We start from the raw sequence: 14,570 nt of genomic DNA, 5'->3' as shown, positions 1-14,570 counted from the left end.
ATTTGCAATCAGGGATACATCAGGTCACGGGGCATTAAGTATTGTGTGGAGGGCACATGCAGTAGGGTATTGAGGCAGGTGGCTTTGTGATAGAAACAGCTGGGGACCCCCAGCCTGCAGATATGGAGGAGGGAGCATTGCACTGCTGATTAGTGGACAAAGGGCTATGCACAAAACAAGGAAAGGTGAGTCTAGTCCAGCCCTGAGCCTGAGCAAGTGTTCAGACCTCAGTAACCTTCAGAGTTCATAGCTGGAAATATAAGCATTAAGTGTAGGTGATCTCTGATGTTTCATTTTGGATATTATATCTGCCTCTACTCTTTCCTATTACAGTGTCATTGTTTCAAGTCAGAGGGGGGCTACCTGCATTAGTACTTCTTGTGGTTGAGGGTGTCAAACATGGTCATCGCCAGACCCCCATTCAGACTTACAGAATGATTTTTCTGGTAGCAGGTGTCTGGGAATTGCATTTTAGCAAACATTCCAGGTGATTATTAGGAACTGTAGAACTTCAAACAGCTTTAGGTTTAATCATGATTTCTTTTTCTTCAGATTGCTTCAAAATACGGTGATTAAATTGCTTTTTTTCTAAAGACCCAAGAGATCTTTCAAAACTTTAAAAGAGAAAACTGGCTGGATGCTGATGGCTCATGCCAGTAATCCTAGCTACATGAGAGGCTGATATTGGAAGGATTGTTGTTTGAGGCCAGTCTGGGCAAATAGTCCACAAGATCCCATCTCCAAAATAAACAGAGCAAATTGACTGGAGGTGTGACTCAAGTGGTAGAGCGCCTGCTCTACAAGCACAAAGCCCTAAGTTCAAACCCCAGGAAAAAAAAAGATAAAACCATGATAAAATTCTTATCACCTGATACTATTATAAGTAGATTTAAATGTTTTATTTGTGTTAATACCTTATATTTATAAGGTATCATAAATATAATACCTTATAAAATAAAGTCAGGCGTGGCAGTTCACACCTATAATCCCAGCACTGAGGAGGTTATGGTAGAAGGATTGTGAGTTCCATACCAGGCTGAACTAGATAGGGAGACCCTGCCTCAAAAACAAACAAACAAAAAAATTTAAAGGAAAGAAAATAGCAGACACAAAAAGATTGTAACAAGCTATAATTCTTTGGCCTTAAAAACTCAGTGTGAAATGGGTGAGGTTCAGTGGTAGAGCACTTGCCTAGTGGTTCCATCTCAAGTTCAATCCCCAGTATTGGGGTGGGGGTGGGGAGGCAGTGTAAACAGGTTAAATAAATAATATGTTGTACAACATCCTTCAAGACCTTTTCTACTATATGTACCGATAGATAATGGTTACTAAAAATTGCTCCATTCTATTTTATAACCTGTTTTTAAATGTATTATACTCTGTTAAAAAGTATCCTGCTGTATCAACGCACTTCATGGTGGCACAGAATTCTGTATCAGTGTATCCACCCAGTCACTAGTTTCTTTATGAGCAGACAGTGGCTGCCTCTCTTTACTGCTTTAAATATGGCAACAATGACTGTTCTTCTTTATCTTTTTCTGTATGTTCTATATCAAATTACTAAGCCAAAGAATTATTATTATTATTATTATTATTATTTTGGTGGAACTGGGGTTTGAACTCAGGACCTCACACTTGCTAGGCAAGTGCTCTACCACTTTAGCCGTGCCGACAGCCCCAAAGAATTATCTTTAAGAGTGATTTTGAACATAGTTAATCCATATGCACTACAGAAATAGTGACAAATTCAGGAAAAAAAAAAACTCACCACAGCTGTTTCATTTTGGTAGAGTCTTCCAGATAAAATTTCAATATATGTTCCTATGTATATTATTATATTTTAAAAGGACTATACAATATATGGGGTCTTATTTGCTTTTTAAAATTTAGCCATATATTGTATCTTTTCATATCAGCCACACTGAAACATTCTATGGTATACCTGTAAGTATAAATAATAAAATATTATTTGACCCAATTTTTCTCCTTCAGTGAACAAAAATATGAAGTACTAACATGCAGAAGCAGTCTAGTAGATGTGATGAGTTGGCCAGAACTGTTTTCATGACCTCAAAATATTTACAGTCTAGAAGGGACTCTAAAAGTCACAAAACCCATCTTCTACCTTGTATTATAGATCCCAGAAGAGTGCACAGAAGATAGGCTTGAGTGTTCAGAGGAAAGAAAGTTGTTTTTTAGTTGAGGAGATTAAGGAAAGCCCTGAGGAGGGAGTGATAGGGGGGGTGTGGCCATGTGGAGATGGGAAGAAGGACAAGAGAGCAAGCTAAGGCAGCTGTCAAGAAATGAGAACCCCCACCCTCTAGACAGAGAGCAGTTCCATCACTGGGATGAAGTCCCTGTTCCCAAAAATTCCACAGGAGCACTGGGAGTGAAGGCGGAGAGGTGAGTTGGTGCCAGTCCATGGATGGTCAGAGTATCAGGCTAGGCCATGACGATAGGAAGGCTGTTCTCTAGGTTGTGTCTCAGTGAAGTCATGACAATATCAGAGCTGGGTGATTACTCTGCAGCAGTGAGCCAGAGGGGCAGCAGGGTACAACTCCTGTCCCCCAGAGCCTGGGAAGATGGGAGAAGCCAGCAGAGAGAAAAGGAGTTGCTAGAATGACAACATCTGGCAGATCCAGATGTGTGATTTTAAGAGGAGGGTTGAAAAGTCAAGGAGGCTTTGGAAGTTCACAAATAGGTGGCGTAGGTAAGTAAGTGCCATTTATTCAAAAAGAAAACAAGCAGCAAGCACCTGAGAAAAGAATCTTTTTTTGAGTTCTTTTTGTCCGGTCCTAGAATCACATACTCTATACCCTTCTCTTTCTGGGCAGGAAATCATTTGGAACATACCTGTAAGTGTGGAGGCCTTCAGTCAGAAGGGCTGGTAAGCATGCAGGCATCCCAGCCTGAACACGAGGTGGGGACCACAGACGGGAAGCCCTTCAGCAGCCAGGACAACTTCCCCTCTCAGGAAAGCATGCTGAGCCCAGCGAACTTGACAGATGACCAGATAGCCGCAGGTCTCTATGGTATGTCAGCACTTAGGTCAGCATTGCCATGTCCCGGTTGAGTGATGTGTACCTTAGAAGATGACCTTGAAGAAAGATTATATAGTTGTTTGGCAGGTAGGCCTAGAATATCTTTAAAGTTACCAGAGAAAGCAAGCTGTGCAGTCTCTTTAAGGGAATTTATCTGGTATGGCAAATTATGAAAAAAAAATAAGCAACATTTCAGTCTTGCACATTGTGGCAGGCATAAATTTTTTTCTAGGTTATCTTAGCTGAAGAAAAAATATGGTAACGATCCATGTCTTTTTGCCTTAGTGTTGTTTTGAGAATGAAATGAGACACGACATCACTTTATAAACAGTAAAGTTTGACACAAATGCCAGTTGTCATTGGTTTTGTGATGTCTGGAAGTCCTAATGGATTATTTTTCCATTTAGAGAACATTATTATTAGAACTTGGAATTATTTTTTTTTGCATGTGCACACTTTTCCAACGGATTTTGTGCAAGTTTCTCATATATGCCTGCCAAGATCTACATTCACAAACATGGAGGGAAAAGAATTGCACAGAAAGATCACAAATTCATTTAACTTGGTTAAGTTATGTTAATTTTGATCACCTTGGTTTACTTTTTCACAGTATGTACAAATAATGAAAATACTCTGAAGTCCATCATGAAGAAGAAAGATGGGAACAAAGATTCAAATGGCACAAAAAAGAATCTTCAGTTTGTTGGCATTAATGGCGGGTAAGGAACAGTGGTGGTGGTAGAGCTCAACACCGTCTGTCTGTCTCCTTTGTCTCCTACCTATTTAAGTCACATTTCAAGGTGTCTATTCTGAGATGCTTGTATATCTTGGTGATGGGCGATTCCCTCCTCAGAAAGGTGCACTTGGGCTTCTCTTCTTCCATCGTCTTCCTATCCTTTTTCAAGGATGCCTGATGAAGCTGAGCAATTGACATCTCACCTCTGATCTGAAAAAAAATAGTCTTCAGCACAAAGCAGTGGGCAGAAGGGTTACTTCACTGTGTTGGGCAACTCACACTTAACCTGTTAGAACTTAGAAGGGAAAAGGAGGCAGCTGAGAGCAGTGCTCTGTGGCCCAGTCACACACTCCTGCATTGTAGGCCTTTCACTTGAAGACTAACCTAGCCAGGCCTTCAATTCTTTGCTTTCTCAATAGAGTGTTCATTAGTTATTTGTTCCTCCTCTTGCCATTGGCCCACATAAATAGTTAAGCCTGTTGATCCTCCTACAGCTGAATCAAAGCAATTAGCAGATTACTATACAAGAAAGCAGCAGTGTGGAATTGGGTATTTATAGCAAAGTGGGCCACCAGACTTAACATGATGGTGCCTGTTTTCCAAATAATAAAAGTTTTATGGAGTGGTGTGGCCCAGGGGATTCTAAAGGACGTGCATCAGAGGAACTGTTGGTTACTTATGCAATCTGTTCACCTTGACAGTGGGAGAATGAATGAGGAAAAATAGGAAGAATGGAGAGAGAAAAAAGGAAAGAAAGAAAAAAAATGAGCACCTGCAGATTTGGTTTCCATAAAGTGAGCTTCCTCTTGATTTGTACTAAGCCAGTGGTGCCCTGATTTTTTTTTTTTAACAAGTGGTATATGCTACCAGTTGGCAACTCAGTTTGTCCCTTCTAAGTCAGAACCCATTCAAAAACAACCAGGCATTCAGATACTTTACTTTGAACTTCTAAGTGCAGGATCTAAATCACTGGAGATTTCTGGAATGAGTCGGCAGCTTTCCCTTCATAGAAATTTCTGTCACTGAGTCTTTGGGGGCACACCTTGCATCTCCTGAAATCCCAATTGCCACCTAGGTATGAAACAACCTCAAGTGATGATTCCAGCTCAGATGAAAGCTCTTCTTCCGACTCAGATGATGCATGTGATGTCCTTGAGTATCCTCCTGAAGAAGAGGAGGATGAAGAGGAGGACGAAGACATTCGGGGAATGGCAGAAGGGCACCATGCAGTTAATATTGAAGGTTTCAAGTCTGCCAGGGTGGAAGATGAAATGCAGGTTCAAGAATGTGAACCTGAGAAGGTGGAAATCAGAGAGAGGTGTGGTACCGTCCCCTTCCCTCCCCTGACCCCTCCCACATTTAGTGTATTTTGGCAGTAGAATTGGAGGTTCAGAGATTTTGCAATTTTATCTCTTTGCTTGGTCTTGTCTACTCCTTCAGTGGTGTGCACATCTAGTCAAGATGCTAATAAATATGAGTACAGGCTCTCCTAGATCTCTTAGGATAGCAAAGAGAATAGCTTATATCTATTCTCCTTTGTTTTCTGAAACTTTAAGTCTTTGCTATCTGATTTCACATGTGGAACCACCATCCTCTGTAGCTTTCATTGTTTGAATACCTCACTTTATATTTCAGGGCATACTTGAAAATTTTGGTGACCACCACACTTTTAAGATTTCAGGTTTGGTCTTTAGTCATTTATCTTGCTGCAGGAGTCAGTAGTTATGATAGGATCGCTGTGTGCTTGAGGAGCAGGTGTTTAGCCTCAACCAAAGATCATATCGTTGAAAGGATGATGTGTAGCAGCTACATGTCTCTGTTTTGTTGCTCATTGGGTGGTCAGGAACACCACAGAGAATTTGAGAATAACAAATAGCAGCTGAAATAAAATATCAAATACTCTGGTGCCTAAAAATGCAGTATGTTTTAGAGACTATTAGCAAATATGGACTTGATGCTCATAGAACAGGAGAGGATAGAAAAGATGTAAACTTGAGTATGGTTTTTTACTGTGTAAACTATAAACAGAACCGTTCAGAAAGCTTTCCTCTGTTCGACAAATGAACATTTACTGCATTAATGCAAGGTAAGTGTTTCTATTTTATATTTCTAAGTGTTTTCAAATGATTTGAAATGTCATGTCATCTGGTTTTTTTAAAACAGCTTTATTGAGCTACAATTTATCATGTCATGTGACTTAATTTTTTTCATATGGATTGAACAAACACTTCTTCAGTCCCCAGATGTGGGTCCAGATGTGTGGTCCTGGTCAGCATACTGGATGTTATGTGCTAATTGAGACCTCTTCAATCTTGTAAGAGTGAAAGTCTTTTTAAGAACTTGCCTAGCATGTGTGAGGCCCTGGGTTTGATCCCCAGCACAGCAAAGCAAAGCAATAGCAAAAAACTTACAACAAAAGGAGCAAAAATTCTCCCAAGTATCATTCCATCATCCAAAACGTCATAAATGCCAAACTTACCCATATGAAAAGACCTCGAGCTCCAGCTGGTGGTATTGGCTTTGTATGTGACATCAATCACAAATGCCTAGAGACACCACCAGCTATCACTATCAGCCTAGGCTGGCTTAGGAACACTTGCCTTTTAAAGGACTGTAGGGTTGGAAATAATAATTTTTGTAGGCAATCCTGAGCTCTCCTTATTTTTTCCCCTTTTCAGGTATGAATTAAGTGAAAAGATGCTGTCCGCATGCAACTTACTGAAAAGTAATATAAATGATCCCAAAGCTTTGACCAGCAAAGATATGGTGAGTCTGACCAACAGGCCCTCTTGCCAGTCTGTACAGAGTACCCAGCTGGCCTCACTTTCAAACCATGGGTATCCTGCCATCAAGCTGTTTCTAGCATAAGCAACGGAGTAAGCATCATGCTTGCCAGCCCTCTGGATCACACTGAATGCTTCCTTGAGGCCACTCGGGATATCCTTTCCCTATTCTGTACTTTGCTTAGGGTGGGAGGTATCAATGAGGCAAATACTTGCAGATAGAAGGAAGGACTAATTGCAGGCAATCATCATTTTTCCACATGCCCTGCTTATGTCCACAGAACCTTTTGGAAACAAGGATTTTCAGAATTTTCTTTAAGTAAGCATAGTTTTTTTAAAGAAACCTATCTAGGCTGAAGTCAGCATTCCTTTCCTTTCTGAAAGTGCATATTATGTTCTGATATGGAATGCAGGCAGCCACTATTTTTAAACAGAAAAATAACTGCACTTGTCATTTCTCAATTTGAGAGATTCAGAAGCAAATAGCACAAAGGCTGTGGTTGCCTTAGTGACCACACATGGTACAACCTAGCACACATAAATATTTCCATGGCAATGGTTAATATTTTGCCATTGCCAAATATGTCACTCTCTTATGCCCTGAGGTTTGGATGTGCAGCTGCTTTCCTAGGCCAGACCAGCCCTCTTCTTGGCAGCTCTACCTTCAGTGCACTGAGAAAATGTGGCTCTCACATTAATTCGATAATGTATGTTTGAATCTTTGCCTGTTGGCCAATTTCTGTGATATTTTATGCTAAATAACTTAAGTCAGCAAGCTTAGAAGGCCCTCAAGATGATGCAGATGTGAAATCAAAATGGCAGAACTAGAAGGAATTGTCTAATCCTAGAAAAGCAGTTTTCCTCATGTATGACAAATATAATTGGCACTCTGTTAAAATTGGTGATGGGTGTCACAAGCAGAGGCGGAAGTGCATGAGGGCACATACCCATCTCCCATGTCTGAGGCCCTGAAGATTGCAACTCATCTAAAGCGGCAGCGACTAGATTAAACTATTAGTTGTAGAACTAGATTATCCCTGTCTTGGATACAGATCCGTGTTTTGTTTATTCCAATTAAGTCATATTGCTTTATCATATGGCATTTTCTTAAACTTATGCTGTCTTCTAATATTTGTTTACATTGCTATGGAAACTTAAATTCATTGGAGCCAGTTGGATCTTGGCGTCCAGTTAGTGTGCTGAAAAAAGGAGCATGACAGTGCTGTTTACAGATGGGAACACATAGCACTGCAGGTTGGAATTTGTCAGTACAAACTAAATACCTGGCTCAACCGTGGACACAGATAGTAAAACCATGAAATGTCACTGCAATGTCAACATATCCCACTAGGTGTAGCATGCATTTAAAGTGGGTGCCTTAGGATCCCAGATTTTATTGCTGTAATATAGTTTTTTTGTTTTACCACTCTGGGTAGATTATGTGGTCATTACATTTCTGTGTCCCCTGAATTGCCAGGCAATTCATATACTCTGTAAACTATACATTGTTTTGTTGGTTAAATGTTCATTCATTGTAAAAGTGTTGTGCTCTGAAAAGTGTGGATGTGTGAGTAATCCTAAGGCCAGGGTCAGATAATTATATCAGAACACCAACTACTGAGCAGAAACAGAGATAGGACGCCTAGAGGATATAATTTCCCTTCTTCCTAGGTGATGACTCCATAGAAACAGAAATCTAGATATAGAAGAGAAGAAAAATTAGACTAGTCTTTTCCTGGTCAGGATCCCTTTTGAGTGACCCAGAATATGATTGAGTAGATCAACATGGAATCATCATTAACAGGAAGATAATTATAGAGATGAATCTTCCATAATTCCAACCCTACCTTTTCAGTAGAAAGAGGACTTCCTGTGGGTGCTGGTACTTTCCACATAGGCTTTCCATGTTTCTTTGATGTATTTTTAAGCTTTTAAAGAATAGACAAAGCACACATGAATGGTAAATTCATATAAAAGAAGGCCCATGTAAAAAGCATTATAGCCGTCATCAGTACTGCATCATCCATGAAGCAAGGTCCACAGTCCCAGGAAGTCAGAGTGGGTGATCCCAATGAGAAAGACTTCCCTGTCTATCGCATTTGACACTGGAGTTGGACTCACCTGACTACACACTGTGGTCTTCCAACCTAGTGCTGTGCAGGGGTTAAAGAATTGGAGTTGGTCCGGGTCAGAAGAAAGCAGCATCATTAAGGGTGGGCTAGTCAACTTCATTTTGATTTCTATGAAAATTTTTTGCAAGGCCAGCAACATTTCTTATTAATAGCTCAAAAGTCAAGTCAGGCATAAGTGGGTTTTTTTGTTTTGTTTTGTTTGGTGAGACTGGGAGTTGAACTCAGGTCTTTGCACTTACAAAGCAGCTGCTCTACCACTTGAGCCACACGTCCAGTCCCAGGCATAAGTGTTTTATCCTCATCATAAACACTGTGAGAGAGGTGTTATCCCCGTTTTTCAGACATGGAAACTGTGGTGCAGAATAAGTAACTTTCCCAAGATCACTAATTCCTAAGGAGCCAAGCCCAAATTTGAATCTTGGCTGTGGAACCATTGCTCTTGTACTGCCATATGGCCTCTTCTGTAGAAATCAGAATATATAATGTATGCAGTTTGTTATTTCAGGCTGCTTTTAAGAGCAGGTCCTAACTGCACATGCTTTGACTATAAAAGGTCAGGTGACTTGGGATTTCAGCTGGGTCTCAGAAAAGTCCATAAACAGAAGAACTAATGCAGTTTGGTGTTTTGGCAGAGGTTCTGTCTGAACACCCTCCAGCACGAGTGGTTCCGTGTGTCCAGTCAGAAGTCAGCTGTGCCAGCCATGGTGGGCGACTATATCACTGCTTTCGAGGCTGTCTCCCCAGATGTCCTCCGCTACATCATCAACATGGCTGATGGCAATGGGAACACCGCTCTCCACTACAGTGTGTCCCACTCCAATTTTGAGATCGTCAAGCTGCTTCTGGATGCAGGTGTGGTGGCTGTCCCATCTTTCCTCTAGCAGCTCTCAGGTCGTGACTCATCTCAGAGAAGCCACTCTTTAATTCTCTGACCATCCTAAAACCCTTTCATTGCTTTTTCACATGACATGGCAAGAATACCATTCTTGAGTCATGCATAGGAGGCTTAAAGTTTAAACAAAACTGGGCAACACAGATTCCAGCTCTATTTTGAAAGGAGGTTTTGAAGGTGTGCTTGCTGCATTCAGTGAGGTGTATCCTGCTAATAAACATGACTCACAGTCAGTCCTGTGCTGAATCATGCAGGCGTGGCTGGCTTGCTCCTAGGTGGCAGCATGCCGCTCACAGCCCAGAGTCACAGCTTTTCTGCGTGTGGACTGCTAAGTTTGTCCTTCTACACTGACCACTATCCAGTCAGTGACTTGCAGAAGTGTTAGTCAAGATGGGGACCAAGTGAAACCATGGTAGAATCATCAGTGTTCCTGCCAAAATCTACAGGTATTGAGGAATCAGCATAATCCAAGTGTATTACTATATTACTATGAACTATATTAATGAAAATAGTGGAAATTTGCCATTCCAGAATATAGTCAAGGGTTACATTGTACATGAAGTGGGAGCAGTACATAAAAGAAGGGTCCCCTTGAGTTGAACTTTCAACTTTGTGCTTAAGCAGAGCAGCCCACCACACACATATAGTCCCCAAATTTTTATGTTTGTAACTATTTTTACTTCAGGTATGTGACTAATAACAGAATTCACAGTAACTCACTCTAATTCATGAGGATACAATGTCAACATCTGATTTAGTACATGCAATGAAACTGTCTAGTTTTCCTTTACTGTCTGTTAATCTGATGGCCTGATTTTTATCTACTCTGTTAATGCAGAGGAAAAAAAAATCCAAACAGATTCTATTTTCTCTTCTCAGTTTGTTTTCTCTTCCCACCCCCAGGGATCAAACTCAAGGCCTTGTGCATACTAGGCAAACACTCTACTACTGAGCTTCATCCCCAGTCTGTTATTATTCGCTGTCTTAGTGCCCATGTTAGGGTATAACTGCTTCTATCTGACAGGAAGGAATTTTAGGCCTCCTTCCCTTCAGACTTTCCAGACTATAAACAGAGCTGGCGATCATGTCAGCCCAAGTTACTGTTAAAATAGGGAAGTGGATAATATCCAGGGCAGTTAAAAACAGGATTTCAAGGGTGCTCCTAAAATGAACAATTTTATATACCCTTGGAACAACAGAATAGGTATCTTGGCAAGTTAAATTAATTCCATTGTTGGATGGTTTTGGTTAATCACTTTATTTGCTTCATTTTTTATTACTCACCATTATGGGCTGAATTTCTGACTCCACAAAGTATGACTCTTGGATGCATCTGCAGGACTGAAAGGCCCAGATCCTGAGGACCTCAGATGCACACACTATGTGCTTTTGTAAATGCCATCATGTCCTTGTATGCAGTGGCTTGGGACCCCAAGGAAAGTTTATGGTACCTTTTTTCTTGCTTTCCAACACTCACCATTATATTCCCTGAAGACTTGCCTAAGCATTACAAACTAGAGAAGGTCTGGCTCATCGGCTCTGGCAGTTTCTTGGAAGCCTTACTGCTTTAGTATTGCTCTTAGACCACAAGGGCTAGAGTTAGAGGTTATGGGACTGAGGTTCTGCTTTTAGGGACTTCAGGGCTGCAGAACTGAGGACTGAGAAGTGTTGGTAAGTGGGCAACACCATTGCTCTGTGCTTATCCATGCTCATTCCTTTCATCTGTAGCACTCTCTGCATCCTTTGGCCCAGAGCAGTGAGTTCCTGAACAGTGGAACATCTAGATCCCACATGAGTGGGTATTCTCCAGAGCACCCACTACTCAGAACCACCTTGCAGACCTACAGGCTGTTTACCACCAGCTACAAGCATTTTTGTTGCTGTGAGACAAGGAAAAATTGTTTGGCATAAAAACATTTTCCAAGGCACTCTCAATCCTCAGCACTCAGTGCCATTTCAGAAGGTTCTTCTAAACACCATACCTCCAGCTCCCATGTCTACCTGCTGTTGGTAGGAGATGGCTCCCCCTAAAGAGACCCCTTCCTTTGCAGACATGTGTAATGTGGATCACCAGAACAAGGCAGGATACACACCCATCATGCTGGCTGCCCTGGCGGCTGTGGAGGCAGAGAAGGACATGCGGGTTGTTGAGGAACTCTTTGGCTGTGGGGATGTAAACGCCAAGGCCAGTCAGGTGAGTGCCTGGCTTCCCATACTTGCCATCTCTGCTCTGATGGTCACAAACAAGCCTGATGTGACCAGGCTGATGGAGCAGCACAGGCAGCACACTGCTCACCCCTAGTCCTTGCTGACCAAACACAACAGCAACACACAGGCTTCGCTTTCATACTGGAGCCCTCTCCCTCCTTTGTCTGGCTTTCCCTCTGTTGGCAGTTTGCAGAGAAACTGTGCAGTCCTGCCTGCACTTAAGGGACTGTGAGTCTTCACCATATTCCTGGTGTTGATCACCTCTGTGCTGTCCTGTCTTCATGCCATCCAGAGTCCCAAATCTGGATGTGTTCACAGCTTAATGTTGTACCTCTTCTGAGTGGTCTAGCTCCTTGCTATGCAGTGATAGATCCTCAGCTGCAGTGAAGAACTGACTCCTTACTTTATGATCTTCCTTAACTCCTAGCCTGGTTTTTCCCTGCCTGCCACCACCCCTCCCCAAGTAACTACATGCCCAATTCCTTGTCTCCTTGCCCCCACCACAGGCCACCCCCTGAACACTCACTGTGTTTTTCTGAGGTCTACCATCATTTTTTCCCATAGGCGGGGCAGACAGCCCTCATGCTGGCTGTCAGTCATGGGCGGATAGACATGGTGAAGGGCCTGCTGGCCTGTGGAGCTGACGTGAACATCCAGGACGACGAGGGCTCCACCGCCCTGATGTGTGCCAGCGAGCATGGGCACGTGGAAATCGTCAAGTTGCTGCTGGCCCAGCCAGGCTGCAATGGCCACCTGGAGGACAATGTAAGCATCTCCGCTGGGTCTGCGAGTAGATCAGGTCACTTCCCTTCACGGCCCAGCTTAGCGGCGTTTATTTTATGTAAACTGATATTGTCATTAACCAAAGGCAGAAAGCTAAATAGGCCCCACCCCAAAATTCATAAAAGGAAGAAGGTGATTTCTGGGCACCTATGAGAACTGGTATCCTAAAGGGGAATAAACAGACTCTTACTACAGAGTCAAATTCAGTGTAGGCAAATTCTGAGAAGTCTGGAAAACCGGGTTATTATTACTTATTAGAAGCTGGTGTCATTTGTGACCAAAACCAGTTATTTTTCCTTGGGCAAAACACTTTCCCACCACAAATGACTTGTGACATTTCCCAAGCACCAAGATACAGAATATCTTGACTGCTTTAAGCTCCTTTTTCACCCTTCTGCTTAGTCCATTCCTGTCATCATCACTCTAATCTCTTCACCCAGTTCCCAAGCTGACCCTGTTCCCAGATAACCCAAGGCAGGGGATGTTTCTGGGTGACTCCAGGACACAGGGGATGAGCACTGATAAGCAGAAAGCACAGAACTGGCACCCAGACCAAGGGTCATAGAAGTCAGGCTGGTATGGTGCTGTTTTTAAAAGTTTATCTCTATGGAACACAGGTTTGAAGCAGAGCTTCCTTCAGTTCAAAATTCCAAAAAGTTAAAGGGAAACATCTCTCTTGGCTATCAATTTCAGATCTAGCAGGGCCCCGGCCAGTAGGAACAGCAAACCAGTGGCAGTTTTTACTGGCCTGGAGGGCTGCCTGGCACCTGCCCCTCAGCTCCCCCCACAGGAAAACACAGGAGCTGCAGGGACATAAGCGTCCCTTAACCTCCCCCAGGGGAGCGAGGTTCCAGCTTACCTTTTCTCAAGAACAGTCTGTTCCATGCATTTTGGTGTTGTTTGCTTGCTTTGCTTCTCTCTTTCTGCAAAGGATAGCATGTAGATTAGTAATAAGACTCCATAGAGCCACAGGGACTTCCAGAAATCCTGGCCACCCCAGCTAATCGTCCACTTCCTTATCCATAAATGAGCAGGAAAATATCCAGCTGCCAGCAGCTCCCAGAATTCACAGTGTGGGAGGTAAGGACTGGAAGATTCAAACTACATAAGAATCGTTTCCTGTTGCTAATAACCAGAGGAACCCTTATGGCAAGAGTAGACACAAAATAAGCCATGTTGCATTTTGCCTTGATGATCCTTTCTATCCTTCTAAATCTCTGCCATTTAACGGATATCAAGCAATTCACTGAGAATACTTCCCCCTATGTAATTGTTTCCCTGGTATTTCTGTAACATAAATGCATGCAAGCCACCAGGTTGAGTGCTTACACGTGGATGTGTTTTATAGCATTCAGTAGAGGTGTTCAGGGCTTCAGGATCACAGCACCTTCCCAGAAAAACTTGAGATCTTTGGCAAATGGTCAAGCGCACACCATGGTACTGGTCATTTTTAATTATAAGAAAATTATGCTTCTGTCTCCTCTTTTCCTGCTGCCCCCTTTTGTTGGGGAAGATGGTTGAATTGGAGTTCATGGGCAGCCCTCATTTTATTTTTGAGGACTGTGGTGCAGAGGTGTCTTGCAGGTGGAGGCCAGCCTCACTCATCTCTGCATCCTCAGACCCAGCACTTGAGGTCCAGAAACATTTTCTAAAGGCTAGATTTGGGAGTCCGTATCAATTTCTGGAGAGGGTTTGTTACCTTTTGGCTGCCTGATAGTTTGAGAACTCTAACATTGTTCTTTTTGTTTTATCTTTAGGATGGAAGCACCGCCCTCTCGATAGCCCTGGAAGCAGGACACAAGGACATCGCTGTTCTTCTGTATGCCCATGTTAACTTCGCAAAAGCCCAGTCTCCGGTCAGTGTCAAAAATAGGCTGAAATTCACTAGATGGGCAGGCTTGTTCCTCAGGAAATTGACAGGAGACGTCGGTTTTATATAGATTCTGAAAATGGAAGTTTAGTATTGAGCATAAGAATTCATCATTTCTACCCCAC

At 42.5% G+C, this 14,570-nt stretch overlaps 1 protein-coding gene across 3 annotated transcripts in view; it reads left to right on the top strand.

Annotated features, from left to right (window-relative positions):
• Positions 1-14,570, top strand: part of Kank1 (KN motif and ankyrin repeat domains 1) — a 204,263-nt gene that overhangs the window by 188,422 nt on the left and 1,271 nt on the right. For 2 of the 3 annotated variants that reach the window (XM_074051971.1, XM_074051972.1), the window contains exons 5-12: positions 2,835-3,032; positions 3,652-3,760; positions 4,853-5,095; positions 6,456-6,543; positions 9,325-9,544; positions 11,636-11,778; positions 12,357-12,557; positions 14,333-14,431. In XM_074051971.1, the coding sequence (XP_073908072.1) occupies positions 2,835-3,032; positions 3,652-3,760; positions 4,853-5,095; positions 6,456-6,543; positions 9,325-9,544; positions 11,636-11,778; positions 12,357-12,557; positions 14,333-14,431 (1,301 nt within the window). The remainder of the gene's footprint in view (positions 1-2,834; positions 3,033-3,651; positions 3,761-4,852; positions 5,096-6,455; positions 6,544-9,324; positions 9,545-11,635; positions 11,779-12,356; positions 12,558-14,332; positions 14,432-14,570) is intronic. The other variant, XM_074051974.1, reaches the window with a different exon arrangement.

Source organism: Castor canadensis, chromosome 13 (genome assembly GCF_047511655.1).
Source record: "Castor canadensis chromosome 13, mCasCan1.hap1v2, whole genome shotgun sequence".
Lineage (NCBI taxonomy): Eukaryota > Metazoa > Chordata > Mammalia > Rodentia > Castoridae > Castor > Castor canadensis.
The sequence above is the reverse complement of the archived record's forward strand: the minus strand, read 5'-3'. Positions and strand labels throughout refer to the sequence as shown.